Source organism: Elephantulus edwardii, unplaced genomic scaffold (assembly GCF_000299155.1).
Source record: "Elephantulus edwardii isolate Elephantulus edwardi_28Jun2011 unplaced genomic scaffold, EleEdw1.0 scaffold00006, whole genome shotgun sequence".
Classification (NCBI taxonomy): Eukaryota; Metazoa; Chordata; class Mammalia; order Macroscelidea; family Macroscelididae; genus Elephantulus; species Elephantulus edwardii.
This window is the reverse complement of record NW_006399756.1, coordinates 715,297-730,018: the sequence shown is the minus strand read 5'-3', so window position 1 is coordinate 730,018 and position 14,722 is coordinate 715,297. Positions and strand designations below refer to the sequence as shown.

The 14,722-nt window shown below is 54.8% G+C and overlaps 1 protein-coding gene across 1 annotated transcript in view; it reads left to right on the top strand.

The window, feature by feature from the left end:
- Positions 1–14,214, top strand: part of INPP5A (inositol polyphosphate-5-phosphatase, 40kDa) — a 168,447-nt gene extending 154,233 nt beyond the window's left edge. Inside the window, exons 10-15 of the mRNA XM_006879857.1 lie at positions 4,325–4,420; positions 4,917–4,991; positions 8,285–8,358; positions 12,245–12,356; positions 13,200–13,268; positions 14,127–14,214. Of these exons, the coding sequence (XP_006879919.1) occupies positions 4,325–4,420; positions 4,917–4,991; positions 8,285–8,358; positions 12,245–12,356; positions 13,200–13,268; positions 14,127–14,207 (507 nt within the window). The 3' untranslated portion in view covers positions 14,208–14,214. The remainder of the gene's footprint in view (positions 1–4,324; positions 4,421–4,916; positions 4,992–8,284; positions 8,359–12,244; positions 12,357–13,199; positions 13,269–14,126) is intronic.
- The last annotated feature ends 508 nt before the right edge of the window (positions 14,215–14,722 follow it).

Below are 14,722 nucleotides of genomic sequence, written 5' to 3'. Positions count from 1 at the left end.
CCCCTTAAGCGCATTAGCATCTGGATGGAGCCTGACCTGGGCGCTGGGCCCAAGCAGCAAGCATGCTGGCTCTAATCCCGGCGTTGTTTGAGGCAGCCAGACTGGCTTGTGACACAGGAGTGCAGAAGCCACTCCCAGGGCCTGACCTGCTTCGTGAGCTGTGCTCTGCATGTAAATGTCTGTAACCTGGGCTACTTGGGAATGCAGCCCTCACTGTTGTCCAAAGCCAGGGGACTACTCTTCATGCTGGCTGGTGACCCCATGCCAGGGGACAAGGTGGCGAGTGGCTGAGGGGCATGCAGGGTGCTGAGGCAGATGCCACCCTTCTTGCCTGTCCCCACCCAGTCCCAGTGTCCACTCAGGGGCCTTCATGGAGCCTCACCAGCAGTTCACATGTCTGTGCTGACCTTACAGACCTGGGTCAGAGAAATTCTTTCTAAAATCTGTATATTATGGTGGTCGCTTCAGTAGGAAGAATGTTAACAGCCTTACTGAAGTGTGGGTTGACACACATGTCACAGTCAATCTGTGCTCCTCTGTGCCGTGGACAGCCCATCTGGTCAGTCACTGCCCTCCCCTGCCCCTGCCTCAGAGCCCCTACAGCCCCTTGTCTGCCCTGTGTCCATAGAGTTGCCTTTTGTGGACATTGGGTGTGGACAGCCTCGTCCTGTGTGGTCGTCATCGCTCACCTCCCTGCAGTGTCTCTCTAGGTTTGCACTTTCCTGAGGGTGGACATCTGTGCATGGTGGCCATGTGCTTGCTGGCCTGTGTATCCTCATTGGTGAAATGTCTGTCCAGGTCGGTGTTGGGTCATTTGCTGGCTGAGTGGTTAGAATTCTTTGTGGACCTAGACAGAAATCCTTTATCAAATGTATGCTTTGTGAGTGTTGCTCCCAATCTCTTGCTTATCTTCCTGTCTTAATAGTATTTTTTGTAACTAAATTTTAAAATTCTGATGAAGTTCAGTGTAACATGTCACCCTTTTAATGGAACATTTTTTTTGTTTTGTCAGGGGCTGGTTGGCATGTGTCATGAGTTGATGGCCCTGTTTCCTAGCCCTCAGCTTGCCTTTCCCCACTTCGTTGGTGGGGCATGAAGTAGGATACGTTTAATAACTCATGATGGGAGTGGGCAGCCTTCCCATCCCATCAGGTTTCAATGAAACTGGTTTAGGAGCAGAAGGTGGGGAGCTCATTACCAGCAAAGGAGAAGAAACAGCAAATGCAGCAAAGGTCCTGTGGGGCAGAAATTCCTGCACCCATGTGAGAGTGCCAGCATCCTCCTCAGAGAGCCAGAGACTGGCATGAGGCAGAGCTGACGTGGGACTACTGCCCCACAGAGCCAGAGAGAGAAGTCTTTGCCCAGCCTCGCTGACCAACTGGAGAGAGATGGGCAGAACGCTGACCTGAACCGAGAGGCTGAGACATAAAGGCCTGTGAGCAGCTTGAGAAGCTGTCTTGATAGGGGAATTGTAACCTGTTGCCAACCTGAATCATAGCCAGGCAGCTTCTCCAGTAAAAACTGTACCCGTGAGTCTGGCTCTGTGAGGTCCGTGCAGTCACTGCAGTGAACTTCGGAGCCAGCAGTAGTACAGGACGATTGGTGTGGGGATTAGTGTGGAAGCGTGGGGGTCACGTCTGACTCAGGGGAACCAGCATGTGTTGTGGATGTTGCTGATGGAGGCTTTTCCGCCTCTGGGATTAGTGGAGATCAGACGACCATCCCCGTGATAACCCCACTCTTTTTACACAAGGTCATGAAGATTTTTTTTCTTCTGCGTTTTCTTAGAAGCCTAAGAATCGTTTCATTCTTTTGCAAATGCAGATAGGATTTCCCCGGGAGCACGCACCTCTCTCACCCCATGGAACTGTCTTGGCAGCCTTACTGAAAAATCAGTTGCCTCAGATGTGAGAGTTTGTTCCTGGACGCCTCGTTCTGTTCTTTTAGCCTATGTGGGTGCTCAGGCACTGATTCCTTGCCGTCTGGATTCCCTGGTTTGGGTCAGTTCTAAAAACAGATGATGTCTATTTTCCACCTCTGTCACTCAGCAATGTCTTGTTCTGTGATCTTTGTAATTCTGTGTGATTTCAAGGTCAGCATTTCCATTTCTAACCTCAACCCCCCAAAAAAACACCCACCCCCATTAAGAGTAGGATCTAGCGTTGAACATTGTGGATTAATTGTGGGAAAATCCCCGTCTTCACGCTCTTGAGTCTCCTCATCTGGGGTTTTCTTATTTCTGGTTGTACCCAACAGCATTGACTGAAAAAGGCCCCAGGAATTGATGGAATACCACTTGACATGTTTCAAATGACAGATGTAGCCTTGGATGCGCTCACCAGTTTATGCCAGGAAATTTGGAGTACTGTTGCCTGGCTGACTGAAGAGATCCGTCATTGTTCCTAGTCCCAAGAAAGGTGACCCAACAGAATGTGTAAATTATTGAATAGTATTATTAATATCACATGCAAGCAAAATACTGCTGAAGACATTAAAAACTGGCTATAACAATCCATATACAGAGAACTGCTAGAAGTTCAAGCTGGTTAGAAGACTGTGCCACCAGGGTATCATTGCTGATATCAGATAGATCCTGGCTGAAAGTAGAGAACACCAGAAACATATGTCTATTTCTGTTTTCTTGACTTTGCAAAGGCATATTTGACTGTGTGACTCATAACAAATGATGGCTAACATTGAGAAGAATGGGAATCCCAGAACACTTAACTGTGCTCATTCAAAACCTACACCTAGACCAAGAGGCTGTTGTGCAAACAGAGCAAGGGAACAGTGCATGGTTTAAAATGAAGAAAGGTGTTTGTCAGGGTTGTATCCCTTCTCCATACCTTTCCAGGCTGTATACTGAGCAAATTATTTGAGAAGGTGGACTTTATGAAGAAGAATGTGGCATCTGGATTGGCGGAATACTCATCAGTTACCTTTGTTATGCAGGTGACACACCTTGCTTGCTGAATGTGAGAAGGACTTGAAACACTTGCTGCAGAAGATCAGAGGCTGCATCTTCAATATGGATTGCATGTCAACATCAAGAAAACAAAAATTCTCACCACTGCACCAGTAGTCAACATTGTGATAGATGGAAAAAAAAATTGAAACTATCAGTGACTTCATCTTAGTCGGAATCCACGCTCAGTGCACTTAGTACCTGCAGTCAGGAAATTAGGAACTATTACACTGGGAAAGTCTGCAGTCAGGGACCTCTCCAGAATATTGAGGAGCAATGGAGTCAGTTTGAGGACTATGGTGTTCAAGGTCGTGGTCTTTTCAATCACTTGCTATGCATCTGAGAACTGGATAATGAATAAGGATGACAGAAGAACATGCCTCTGAACTGTAGTGACTACCACTTGCTAAAAGTCTGTAGGCAACCATCTTGAGCAAACCTTTAAAGGGAGCAACAGTAAGCTTAAACAAAATCACAAAAATGTTAGGTTTCGAGGTGTTAAAGAAGAGTGCTGAAGATCCCACAGACAGCCACAAGAACAAAGCAGTCTGTCTTGGAGAAGGTGCAGCCAGAGTGCTCCCTGGAGGCAAGGATGGTGAGGCTTCGTCTCACAGGCTTTGGGCATGTTACTAGGAGGGTCTATTCCTTGAGCGTGTCAAACTCAGAAAGGTGGAAGCATGGCGAAGGAGAGGAAGACCCTCAGCGAGGTGGATCGACATGGTGACCGCAGCAGTGGGCCCTAGTGTGTCAGAGGTTGTGAGGACGGCACAGGACAGGACAGGGTTCAGATCTGTTGTTCATGGGATTGCTGTGGGTCTTGGTCATCTCGATGACTCTTAACAGTGGCAGTCTGTGATTCACAGGTACCTTCCTTCCATCTCCCTTTCTCTCAGCGCTGTTTGGTTTGCACTTGGCTTCTGTCTCAATTGTGAGTGTTGTCTCTCCCCCCAAGCTGACAAGGACTGCAGTCCTAAAGATCCCTCCCTGTGAGCCTCTTGCCCTCTCACCCTGCTGATCTGAGCGTTGTCCTGGTCTCTGCGTGTGGCCGGCTCTTCCTCAAGGAAAAGCTTTCTCCTTCCTGGTACAGTGGAGACTGGTAGAGCTTCCTGAGCTGCTGCTCAGCTCCAGCCGGTCGCTGGCTGTCTGCTCTTGGTCAGCCTGGACTGCCTTGTGTGGGTGGCGTAGCCCTGCGGTGACAAGGTGACATCCACTTCGCCATGGATGTGTGCTGTCCCCACCTTAGCCGACAGGCACTGCAGAAAGTACTGGTCCCGGCCTTGGAGTCAGCCCTCCTTCTCTTGTGGTTTCTGTGTCTTCAGCCAGGACCTCCTCCATGACTGATTCTCTGTCTTCCCACAGACTCTCTGCACAAAAGCCACCATGCAAACCATCCGGGCTGCTGACACCAACGAAGTCGTCAAGCTAATATTTCGAGAATCGGACAATGACCACAAGGTAGGCCTGTGTGTGTACGGGGCTCATGTATATCAGTCCACGTGTGGGGGAAGTGGAGCATATATGTCTGTCAGTCGTGTACTGCGCCTGGGGACACGTGTGCCACTCCGTGTGTTCTGGGCGTGGGGACAATTGGGCCAGTCGTGTGTACTGGGCATGGGGGCACGTGGGTGTCAGTCTGTATTTATTAGGCATGAGGGCATACCCGTCAGTCTGTGGCCGGAGAGAGGCTGGGCACAGTTGAGTGATCCCATCTGTGGCAAGCAGGTCCCTGCCTCACACCGTAGGACACCAGGCCCATCTAGGGAGGCTCTCAGTGTGACTGATCTAACAGGTCAGACCAGCAGGTCACTCTTGGCCACAAGGGCCTCCAGGTTGGGGGCACTTTGGGGAACGGCAGGAATCTGAGGTGCTGAGTAGAGCTGCAGAGAGCTGGGTGCTCATACCAGTGACACCCACCCCCCTCACCCCCGCTGACCCACTTCTGATTTCATAGGTCATGCTCCAGCTGGAGAAGAAGCTTTTTGATTACTTCAACCAGGAGGTCTTCCGAGACAATAACGGCACAGCGGTGAGTGTCAGGGCGGGGGCCTCCCTGCATCCCCTGCCCAGAGCCCCAGCTTCCTCGGATCCCCCACTGTGCAGCCAGTGCCTCAGCCGATGTGTGCTGGCTCCACGGTCCCCCTGACGTGCATCCAGAACCCCGGGTGATGTGCGCTGGCTCCCTGGGTATCCTCTGATGTACACCCAGTGGTCTGGGAGACCCCAGATGTGCACCAGGTCCCTCCCTGCACTGTGCACCCAGTGCCCCTGGTGAGGTGTGCTGGCTTTCCACGTGTCCCCTGGTGTGCATGCAGCACCCCAGGTGATGTGTACCAGCTCCCTGGGGCCCTGGATGTGTGTCCAGCTTCCTGGGAGACCGTGTACACCCAGCACTTGAAGCATCAGCTCCCCCAGTTTCTCAGAGTGGATCCAACTCTCCTCGGGGGCTCCAGCTGTGCATGGGCTTGCCAAGGCCCTTCCGTGCTCTCACCTCCATGTTCACTCCCACCAGGAGCCAGTCCAAACAGGTGGTGTCCACCTATAGCTGCTTCCTGCTGCTGTGGGCACAGGCTCTAGGAGGCCACCCACGCCTGTGCCCTGTCCTGCCCGTCTGCCACGGGCACCCTCACACAGGCAGCCCCAAGAGGAGACCAATGGCCTGAAGAGTCGATGGGGTCCCAGGCACACCCTCTTGTCCACACCTGGCCCCCAACCCCAACACTTACACAGACAATGTCCCTGTGCTGTACACCCCTAAAATCCTTCCCACCCTTCATCACTGCGGTCTTGTACCCACCTGACAGAAATTTAATTCAAGCTGGCTTCTGGAAATAATTATTGTATTTTAAGAGCAGTAATCATTGGTCGGGACATGATTGAATGTGCCCATGCCTATTGACTTTTTCTATGATTTATAGCTTTGTTGAGTCGATAGCCCCATCGAAAGTGTATAATTAATTGTAAGTGTGGCTGTCAGGGTGCAGGATGGAGAGCCCTGGCAAGGGTTTGGAGAGATTAAATTCTCCGTGCCTGTCCCAGGGCTCCGAGTTCTCCGCACAGCCTGTGGAATAGAGATGTTTCTGTGTGTTTAGCAGCCACTCAGCCCAGGACACATTGATTTTTCGGGGCCCTTTTTCTCTGCCGTGCGGCTGGCAGCAGTAGAATCAACGTGGTGGGGACAGCTTTTGACAGGTACACACGAGCCGTAGCTGCTCTGTCAGTGTCCCCAATGGCCAACTCCGTTTTTTACTTTGTAATCAAGAAGAAAAATGCCTGAGATCCATCTGGAATTGGTTATCACATTTGCAAAATCCTTGCCCAAGATACAGTGAGCTCAGCGACACACACTGTCACCATGTTAGAACCACATTGGCTTTCCTCACACACAGCCGAGGGCCAGCTCTCATTCTGTCCTTCAGAGCCAAGTACCCCACTGAGTCTCACAGGGAGATGGTGTCCCGATGGCCAGCAGCCCCCAGACCTGGCCTAGGATGGATGCTACTTGTGCCTGTAGTGACACTCAAGACCATTCAGAAGGGGCCACTGAGGAGCCTGGGCCGACCATGGGAGGGGGTGGCCTGCCTCACCTCAGTCCTCCAGCAACCCCTGACACACACTCCAGCCCCACTTGTCCCCCCGTGATACCTCAGCCCCTCTCGTTCCCCCGTGACGCCCCAGCCCTGCTCGTCCCCCCGTGACGCCCACAGCCCCGAAAGCACCTCGCAGCCCTTCCTGTTCTCTGGCCACCTTGTCCCCTGTGCATTTGTGCTCATCTCAGATGACTGGCATGTGGACCATTCAGAGACAGATTTGCAGTATCTAGTTAATTAGAAAGCTCCTGACCCTGCTGCCACCTTACACGAGGACAGTGTCATATCAGTGTCCCTGGGGAGTCCTGGGCCTGCCCCTCAGGTCCCCCCACAAGTGCCTGGGAAGCCTCTGGTCTTTAAGTCTTTCTGCAGAATTAAAACTGGAAAATATTAACTAGTGGATCAAAGAAAGCCAGTTTCTCCCATATAGAACACACATATATGAACCCATACATGTAGTTCTGTGTAGTGTCAGAGACAAATGCATGTGGATGGGCCCACACAGGTGTCCTCACACACATACTCCCAAAGGCCAGTCACACATGCATACACACTAATGCAGGCTGACCCCTCTAGGGGCATGGCACACTGTCGGAACACGTCACACTAGACACAGAGTGATGGACACACAAACACTGTCAGAAACACATCACACGAGACACAACGTGATGGACACACGGATGCTGTCAGGACACACGTCACACCAGACACTGTATGACGGACACATGGATGCTGTCTGGACACACAGACGCTGTCAGGACACATGTCCACCAGACACAGCTTAATGGACACACGGATGCTGTCAGGACATACATCCAGCAGACACAGTGTGATGGACATACGGATACTGCCAGGATACAGGTCACACGATACACAACACACGTCGCGTGGTACACAGCATGGTGGATGCTATCAGGACCCAGTTCATGTGGGGCACAGAATTAGACATACAGACTTGGTGAAGACTTTGGAAGGGACACGTGGATTCTGGGATGTCATCTGAAGCGCCCCGAGGCCCCACCCTCCCCTCTGATCATGCCTTCCAGGGTGCACACGTATGCCTGCTGGCTTCCTTTAGGCCCTTCACTGTCATTGCTAAGACGTTAACACGGAATGGGACGTGGGCAGGCAGCACAGGGGGCTAGTGGGGGCCCAGCAGAGCCTGAGGCTCGGGGGCTTGGGTTTCGCCTGTGAGAGGTGTTCCCACGTCACTGCTCAGGAGTGATGTCTCAGGGAGGAGTCAGGAAGGAGAGCTCGGGCTGGGCTGCCCACGGAGGGACACCTGGTGACACGCTCTCCAGTCCTGCGGTCAGTACAGCATTGAGTGACTCCAAGCTCAGGTGGTGTGACGCTTGGGGTCCGGGCTCTACAGGCCCCTCTGTGTATCTGAGGGTCCTCACAGTTGACATGGCCCTGTCACAGACTCTGGCAGAACTGCACGGTCCCTCTATGGGCGCCTGACTTGCCTCCTGTTCGGGCCACTCTCCTGCTGAGTCTTTGCCCGCGTGCCATCAGTCCCCCCCAGGATGCTCCATGGCAGAGGCCACCCTTCCCTTGATGGGGAAGCTCTATGAGCAGCAGTGGGAGAACTCCCAGCTCCAGCACCTACAGATCTTTGTGTAGATTCCCTGGAATGAGGGTGCATGCAGTACACACCCAGACCCTGGAACTTCTGGGAGCTTCCATTTGGAAAATGCAAAGTCAGAGATTTTGTCTTTCTTTTTTTCTTTAGCTCCTAGAATTTGACAAAGAGTTGTCTGTCTTCAAAGACAGGTTGTGTGAACTGGACATCTCGTTTCCTCCCAGGTAAGGCTCCACCTGCCTCAGGGCCCCAGCCCTCCTCAATGTGTCTGTGAGCCGGGGTCCCAGCACACAAGTGTGAAAGCAGAGGCACACAGCCCTGCAGGTCTGCCAGATGTGTGTGCAAGTCACGGGAACTCACTTGGGGCCCTGCAGCAGTCAGGACAGTGGCCAGAAAAGCTGGAGGCCCTGCGAGGCCAGACTCTGTCCAGCACCACACTTAGAGCCAGTCCTGCGCCCCATGACACTGGCCCCTAGTTACTGCTCTCCCTAAGGAAACCTTTGCATCAACCCCAGGAGACAGGACAACCTGGCTGAGGCTTCTCATCTATGTCTGCCTGATGCTGTTCAGGAGAGCAAGGGACTCCTCGCACGGGGCCCTGGTCTTGCCATGCACCTGGCCATCCGAGTGTCATCCTGGGAACTGAGCAAATGCACACAGACAAGTGGCCGTGTCCTCACACTGCCTTAGGGCAGACGTGCGCTGTGGTCTCTGTGTAGGGCCTCCCTGCAGCCCCTTGGGCCAGATGTTCCCTGCAGAGGAGCCAGTGGTACAGAGTGGGCCATGGGATCTGCCTGGCACCACAGGAACAGATTTTGGCGTTCCCAGGGTTGACAGGGTGCAGGCCTCGCCAGAGGCCCTGAACAGAGGTCTGTAGGGAGGGCAGCCTTATGAGGGGCCTTGTGAGCAGGGTGACCTTGTGAGGGCCAGTTTCTCATCACCAGGGGCCAGTCTTGCTGGGCAGGCACTCACTGCTGTCCTGGACGCTCAGTCTCTATTCCTGAAGGATCTTTCAGACTTCCTGGGGGAAACAGGTGTTCTGTCCCTTTAAGGGCCTCCCTCCAGGCCCAGCTAACAAAGCGGGCAAGTCACCTGGTTAGCATACTAATACATCTTCAGCTCCAGACAGCACCACTTGTGATGCCTTCCTCTGAGACAGGCGCCCACAGGTGGTCTAGCAGGGTGCCACTGGCTCTGGTTGGAGATGAGCAGAGGGCTGGCCCCCGCTCCTGAGGGGGCTTCACCGTCCCTCTGAGCTCCGTGATGCCTGGGACCATCTGCACTGGCATCCGAGAGAGTGAGCAGACTGCCCCACGTCAGCATCACCTGTGTGGAAGTGTCAACGCTGACCCATCCTGACCGGCACAGACTGCTGCCTCATCAAACTGCCTGGGACACATGAGGCCTCGGGGTGGGGAGAGAAGGACCGGATTTACACCAAGTGCTAACTTTCGAACAAAACATAAACGTAGAGCTTATACACATTATTGGCCAGAGTAGGGATCTCTCCTTACGGGGTACAGTTATTTTAAGTCAAGGCTCAGAAGCCCATTTGGGTGGGTGTTTGGAAGCTGTGTTGTGAAGCTGCAGTAGAAATCTGCAACTAGGATGGTGATCTACTTAAATGAGTGGTTGCTCCAGGATGGACGCCATCAGCCTGCAGGCTGTCCCCAGGGCCTGGCTGGACCGACTGAAAGGCCATGGGATGCTGGCTTCATCACCCCGTTTCAATGGCGCCCCATGTCAGTGGCCTCCCGTGTCAGTGGTCCCGTGTCAGTGGCTCCCCATGTCAGTGGTCCCGTGTCAGTGGCTCCTCATGTCAGTGGCCCCCTGTGTCAGTGACAGCCCATTATCAGTGGCTCCTGTCCAGATTCACTTGCACAGTTCTTTTTCTGTGGTCTCCTTTGCTTGTTAGGAATTTAAGTGGTACTTGGTGGCTTGCAAGCTGCTGTTCTCGAGGCAGCGTCTATTTTCTGCCTGCGAGTCCTCATTGTGCCACGCCAGTTAGCCCTTCTGACCACCAGCTACCTCCATGCCACACTTTGGGGGTCAGTGGTCCCCAGCTGGCAAGCAGCACTGTAGTTGGGGAACAGTTTAGACCCCACCAGGTGATGTCAGAGCCAGGCCTCACACAGCTGAGAAGCTGTGGAACATCCTGGGCTTCTCCCAAGGATGGCATCGGGGAGCGGCTATGAGACGCTCACCTGTGGGCTCAGGAAGCGCCCCACCCCCAGGAGCACTCCCCCTCACAGTCAGCACAGTGCCTTAGACACCCTGCTGTGTTGTCCCCAGGGTCCATGGCAACACTGTTTATGAGACAAGCCACCACCCAGGTCCTGCCCCTGTGCTGTCAGCAGCCTCGGACACCTGGTCAACAAGCTGGCCATGGGCCGCTGTGCTGGAGGGGCAGGGCCGGGCAGGTGCCAGCACACACAGGTGGGCGATTGTTGGCTTATCTGCATGGCTGGTCATTAGGACGACTGCACAGTGGGCAGAGATAGGGCCCACATCCTGGGGTCCCACCCACTGGGTTTGCTCTCAGATAAGTCTCCACATTAATCATTCTCCTGCTGCATGTGTCCGGCTCGGAGTCCCTAAAACCCTGCCCAGTGCCAGCTGCAGCCCCACCCTTTCCTGGGGCCCAGCGCCATACTCCCTCCCAAAGCCGTCTGCAGCACCCCTCAGCCGCTCTTTGCTGATCTGGGGGTCACCTTGCTGGTGTCTGGGTGGGACACTGGCCTCAGCTGACCCCGGCTGCTTCCCTTATTAAGTCACCTGGGACACTTGCCCCAGTGCAGGCCAAGGCTAATCAGGGGCATAATTCTTTTTTTTTTTTTTTTTAATTTTTTTAAAAATTTATTTTATTATTTTTGTGCGAGTGTACCGTCAAATCAGATCTGACTGGTACAGGAGGAGACTGACCCTCCTTCCCCGGAAGAGCATCTGGTGGATTTGAACCATGCGCCTCTGGGATTGTAGTTGCAGCTCCTTGCCACTAGGCCACCAGAGCTCCCCCAGGGGCATAATTCTTTGAGGTCCCTATTGTGAGGCACCAGCAAGCCCAGGCCTGCCACCTGTGTAGGCCATCCCACCCACAGGCCTCCGTGAGGGCTCCTGACCCCTCCCCAGCCACCTGTGCAGACACAGAAACACTGCTTCGGGTCCAGCCAGGAGACAGAGCTCTTGGCCAGTCAGTCAGTCAGGACACACTTAGCTTGTGCCCACAGGTGTCTCTGAGAAGAGACTGCAGCGGTCAGTACACAGCCACAGCTGAGCAGAGGGCTGGTGTCGAGACATGTGACATGCAGCCAAGTGGCTGGTCCTCCCAGATTGACCTGCCACACCCCAGCTTTCCTGTGGCTGGTGCAGCTGTGGGCATGGCCCGCCCAGGGTCCCAGCACAGAATGGACCAGCTTGTGCACTGGACCCAGTTTCCCGTGAGTCAGGCAGGGATGTCTGCTGAGGTTCACTGGGTGTGGTTGCCCTCAAGGCCTGTAGCCTGGCAGCAGGTCCACTGAGGTCCCAGCCCTGGGGCCCCTCACTTCCTGCATCCCGAGGCCTGACCGTTGGTCTTCGTGTGGCTGCCACTGCCCTTGGTAGCCGATAAAGGGACAGCCTGGGACAGCGACTGTGCCTGATGAAGCCCAGCCTGGGAGGGTCTGAACCTCATGGTCTGTGCCTTTTGTTTTGTACCATAAATGCTGGAAAGTGGCCAAAAGGTTATGTCCAGGTGCAGGGCTTGGGCGACCAGCTCCCGACCAAGAACCCATCTTTCACCATCAACACTGGGTCCACACCGAGGGGCCAGCCCCAGACAGTCGGCTTGACATTCGGACGGATGTGGTGTCCTACCCACTCCCTCCCCTCCCCCATCATCAGGGGCCGGGCTGCCCGTGCTGTCCCCACTGTCCTCCAGACCACAGCCGTGACACGGCAGTGAAAGAACAATGGACAGCACTGTACAGAGTGACGTCCACAGGAATGTGTGTGCTGCAGCCTGTGCTCGGGACACTTCCATGTACACCCTGCCCTCCGCAGCCCTTGCCACCCTGAATTACACTGGGAAGGAGTAGCCCAGAGCCACTGACCGTCCACCCCATGTCTCCTCAGCTACCCGTACAGTGAGGACTCCAGTCAGGGCAAGCAGTACATGAACACCCGGTGTCCTGCCTGGTGCGACCGCATCCTCATGTCCCCGTCCGCCAAGGAGCTGATTCTGAGGGTGAGTGTGCCCAGGGTGGGAGCCGTCAGGGCTAGAGAGGGCACAGAGCACCCCCCAGGGACAGTGGCTCCCCCTGCACCCTGACCTTGATGGCAGTGCTTGGGTGAGCATGGTAGGCCAGGGAGTGTGGCGTCCTGGCCACTGTGTGGGTGCACAGGGTGGGGGACCCAGAGGGATGTAGGTGAGGCAAAAAGCCATGGCGGATGCTGGCTCTAGGGAAGCACACCCCGGCGCTGGCCAGTGGCCTCCAGGGCCAGGACAGACGCCTGCAGGTGTGGTGGGCACACCCTCTCCCACGTGCCCTGAGCAGACGCCCAGGCGAACCGTCTGAGCCAGCGTCCCACCTACCTCATCCATCACGCCACGCTCAGTCACCCGCGGCACGGCGTGCAGACACCAAAGGTGGTGTGTGGTGCAAACGGTGCGCAGTGCTGCCGTGACGGATGCTCACCGAGGTGTGAGGCTGTCATTTGTTTATCTGTCTGAAGACTATGTAGCTGAAAACCAGCAATTTTATGCTGTCTTTGTAAATTACCATGTTGAATTTGATGAATGTGTCGCATCCCACATGCCGGCCAGAATAGCAGGCACTCGGGCGTCCAGTGTGGAAGCTTTACTCACTCGCCAGCCATTCTCTTCAGTTCTAAGGTCCTCTCTGTGACTGAACCTGAGACTTGGTCCTAAAGTGTGGGCTGAGTGTGCATAGCCTGTCTGCTCCCATCTGAACAGGGGTCTGGTTGGAGAGCAGGCCAGCACCAGCCTGGGAACTGCTGTAGGTGCAGAGGGGCTCCTGGGCAGGAGTTGGGCTGCACCTCCACTCCCACCCCTGTGTTTGCTTTACAGTCAGAGAGTGAAGAGAAGATTGTCACCTATGACCACATTGGGCCCAATGTCTGCATGGGGGACCACAAGGTGATGGGGCACCACGCGGCCAGCCTGGACACAGGCGGGGGGATGCAGGGAAGTGGATAGCGTGGGGAGGTGGAGGGAAAACTGGACAGTGGTGGGAGTAGGGACATAGGGGTAGCAGGACAGTGGATGGGGCGGGGCAGTGGACGGGTGGGGGCAGGGCAGTGGATAGGGCAGGGAAGTGGGTGGGTGGGGCAGGGGGTAGAAGGGGGAGGGTGTAGAGGGGGAGGGGCAGTGGGGGAGGGGGGAGGGCAGTGGTGAGCAGCTGCAGCAGGGGCTCCTGGTTTTCTCTCCTTAGTCTGGTTAACAGAATAAACCCAACTGGCTTACTTCGTTTTCATAGAACGCGCGCTCATATTAGAATAGAAAATGAGGTCTGTGTTGGTCACTGTCAGCAGCTGACCTGAGGCCTCCATCGAGTGTGCAGGTAGACCGCTCTTGAGCTGCCCGGCAGCCAGGGCTCGTGGCCAGTCTTGGGCATGAGCGCCTGCACGGTGGCCTCTCAGTGTTCCATAATCTGTCTCAAAGTATCCCCTTTACAAAAGCATTGGTTTTCAAGGTTCACCTGCCAGGGCCCCAGTCTCAGGCACACATAAGCAGGGTGTTGTTTATACCCTGTGTGTGGGCTGAGGTGTGCTATGTGAGAGTGGGGGGCCCAGGGGCTGGTGAGGGTGTTATACCACAGAGGGCTGGTACCTAGGGGTTGCTGGAGGCGCTGAGTGGGGTTTCTCAGAGGTGGGTTGGGCTGCAATCTAAGAGTAGGGGGGTCTTCCGAGGGATGGGTGGGGGTGCTGAGGTCCCAGCAGGCAGTGGGAGCAGCTGTGGGGCCCCGCGGCAGCTCACAATGTCTCCCCTGCACAGCCCGTGTTCCTGGCTTTCCGGATGGCGCCCGGGGCAGGTAAAGCTCACGCGCCCGCGCACAAGTGTTGTGTCGTGCAGTGACGTGTGGTAAATATGCCTCCTTCCTCCAGCCCTTTGCGCAGCTTTGCCCGCTGCCCCTGCCCCCTCACCCACCCCACACTCCACACAGGGGCCAGACGTCAGCACCCAGACAGACCCCTTCGCCAGACCAGCCTGTAGCCAGGAGGCGGTGGGAGAGGACCCCGAAACACGCACCCGAACAGCTGCGATCACAGCGCGCGCCAGGCTGGACGCCGGCCCCACACTTCGCTTCAGCCTCCGGAGCGTTCCGGAAAAGCCTCACATACCTCACTGTCTTGTCTGTTCATGTGACATTAAGTAGAAATAGTGGGTTTTTTAAATAACTCACAGTCCTGTTGCCAAAACTCTAATAGACAGCAAGGAGATTCTGTATTTTCGATTTCACGGTTTTCCATTTGTAATCACGGTGGAGTCGGACTGTGGCACTCGCCCGCCCGCCCTGCTGTTTACTGCCATGCTCCATGGTCTCTGAATCACATGCAGCTGCTTCCCATTTTATACATAAATATATATAA